Below are 2,043 nucleotides of genomic sequence, written 5' to 3' on the forward strand. Positions count from 1 at the left end.
TATTTATAGATAGAGTATGCTGGAATATCTTTATATAACAAATAATAATACAGAGCACACAACACAAGGCTTCTCTTTTTAGTGTGTCTTGGATTGTAATGTATCAGTTTTGATTTGGGGCAAATCAAATACTCTACAGAGAATATTTGGATTTTAACTCAAAATTCAATGTAATTAACCTCAAAAAACTAAATTCTCAGCTGGCAACCCCTGTCCATGAATCCCTCAGTTAAGATTTTTCTAAAGAAAAATTAAGGAATAATTTACACCTGGTTTCACTCCTTAGGCTAGTTTACCTTGCTGTTAAAGTATAGTGTATGATGGTGTCAATAATGGACAAATCCAAGCAGCCTCCTCCTGTTGATTAATGTATTCGGCTCTCTTGAAGAACAGGGAGATGATGAGTGATGGCCTTACAGAATTTATTGAAAGCGTAAGGAAGCTATCCAGTTTTGTTTTGTTTAAAGGATTTTCCTGTGTGGTTTTTTTCTTTGTTTAAAAGTCCTACAAATCTCTATTCCTGGGCTATCTACAGCTTTAGACATTTTATTTCTGTCATAGTAGAGCAGTCTTTCTTGCATAGGCAGTGTTCCTTTGGAATGAGAAAACAAAGCTTTAAAGCAAACTTGCCTTTTTTTTTTCCCTTCTATATTCTTCTTATCTGTCCTTGGTCACTTGTCACCAGCTCTATAAATAACAAAGGAAAATCTCACATCAAACTGAGGGTAAACTTAATGTGTCTTTAATGCATTAAATAATGTAATATTGTATATATTCTCACATTTAAAGTGTAACAGTTACCATTCTGTCAGCATATGAAAGGTCTTTAAACAACTTTGAGACTTCTAGACCAGAATTTTTGAGAAAATTGTTTACTAAAATCAAGTTGTCATGATTACCATTGTGAAAAGTAGTGTTGCTATTTTCCAGTGCTCTTACAGCATGGAGCAGAGCCAACCATCCGAAATACAGATGGAAGGACGGCATTGGATTTAGCAGACCCGTCTGCCAAAGCTGTTCTAACTGGTAAGTTTGTGTATTCTGGTTATTCCAGGACAAATACAAAGAACAAGCTTGCTAGGTAGACAGGCTGCCTCCTGCGGTTAATGACCTCAACTAGATTTTAAAATAGTGTCAGTTCACTTCCTATTCTTTTCTACATCTAGACAGTTGATATTTGATTCCTAAGAAAGATAAAGCTTTTTTTTCTTTTTTTTTCCAGTTTAAATTTGTCATTGATGCCTTATTGGTGACAGGATTAATGTGTGTTGCTCTCATGTATTCAGGAAATTTTTTAAATATCCCTAAATTTTTCAGGTAACGATGCCTGCTTACTGCTTTATGTGAGTTTCCTAATCCAAAATTCGAAATACTTCTTGGTCCCAAGCATTCTGGATAAGGGAGACTCAACCTGTACCATTCTTTTTTTGTTTTGGGGTATTTTTTAATTATATATTTTAATCATTTTAGATGGAATCCTTTCGAAAAGCACTAACCATTCTCTTGCTTTTCAAAACAGGATTTTGGGCATGCTCATTTTAGTACCATGAAGAGTGCTAATTATTGTACTCTGCTGTAACATATTCATGTCCTTGGAACCTATTTTGATGTTGAAGGCTATAGTTTAGATAAACAAGCTTTTCTGAATTGAATCTACTTCACGTATTTTTTCCCTTGTCAGTGTGCTTTCCTCTTAAGCAACTCTGCCGTATTACTTACTGGATTCTTATCTACTGGGTGATGACCGTTAGAATCATGTCTAATCTAAAAGGCAAGAACCTGAGAGATTTTGCTCTGAGCTTTGTGCCTGAACTTTGTGATGTTTCTTCTGGCATTGCTGAGAAAGTTTGGACTAGTCCCTGAAAAGAGTTCTAGAAATGTGAGCTATTATTGTGACTGTCACTTCAGTATTTATTTCCTCCTTGACTATTCCGTGTTATTCCATGCTTTTATCTTTTTAAAAAAACCTTGGGGCTCAAGAGAAGCCTTGCTCTAGCAATCAGTACACAGTTCACATTGTGGGCAGTATTTGGATATCATTTC

General features: G+C 35.2%; 1 protein-coding gene across 1 annotated transcript in view; it reads left to right on the forward strand.

Moving 5' to 3' along the window:
- Positions 1 to 2,043, forward strand: part of TNKS2 (tankyrase, TRF1-interacting ankyrin-related ADP-ribose polymerase 2) — a 61,112-nt gene that overhangs the window by 15,929 nt on the left and 43,140 nt on the right. The window contains exons 3-4 of the mRNA XM_012659663.1: positions 931 to 1,026; positions 1,682 to 1,845. Coding sequence (XP_012515117.1) covers positions 931 to 1,026; positions 1,682 to 1,845 — 260 coding nt within the window. The remainder of the gene's footprint in view (positions 1 to 930; positions 1,027 to 1,681; positions 1,846 to 2,043) is intronic.

The sequence above is a fragment of the Propithecus coquereli genome, unplaced genomic scaffold, assembly GCF_000956105.1.
Source record: "Propithecus coquereli isolate 6110/MARCELLA unplaced genomic scaffold, Pcoq_1.0 Scaffold63, whole genome shotgun sequence".
Lineage (NCBI taxonomy): Eukaryota > Metazoa > Chordata > Mammalia > Primates > Indriidae > Propithecus > Propithecus coquereli.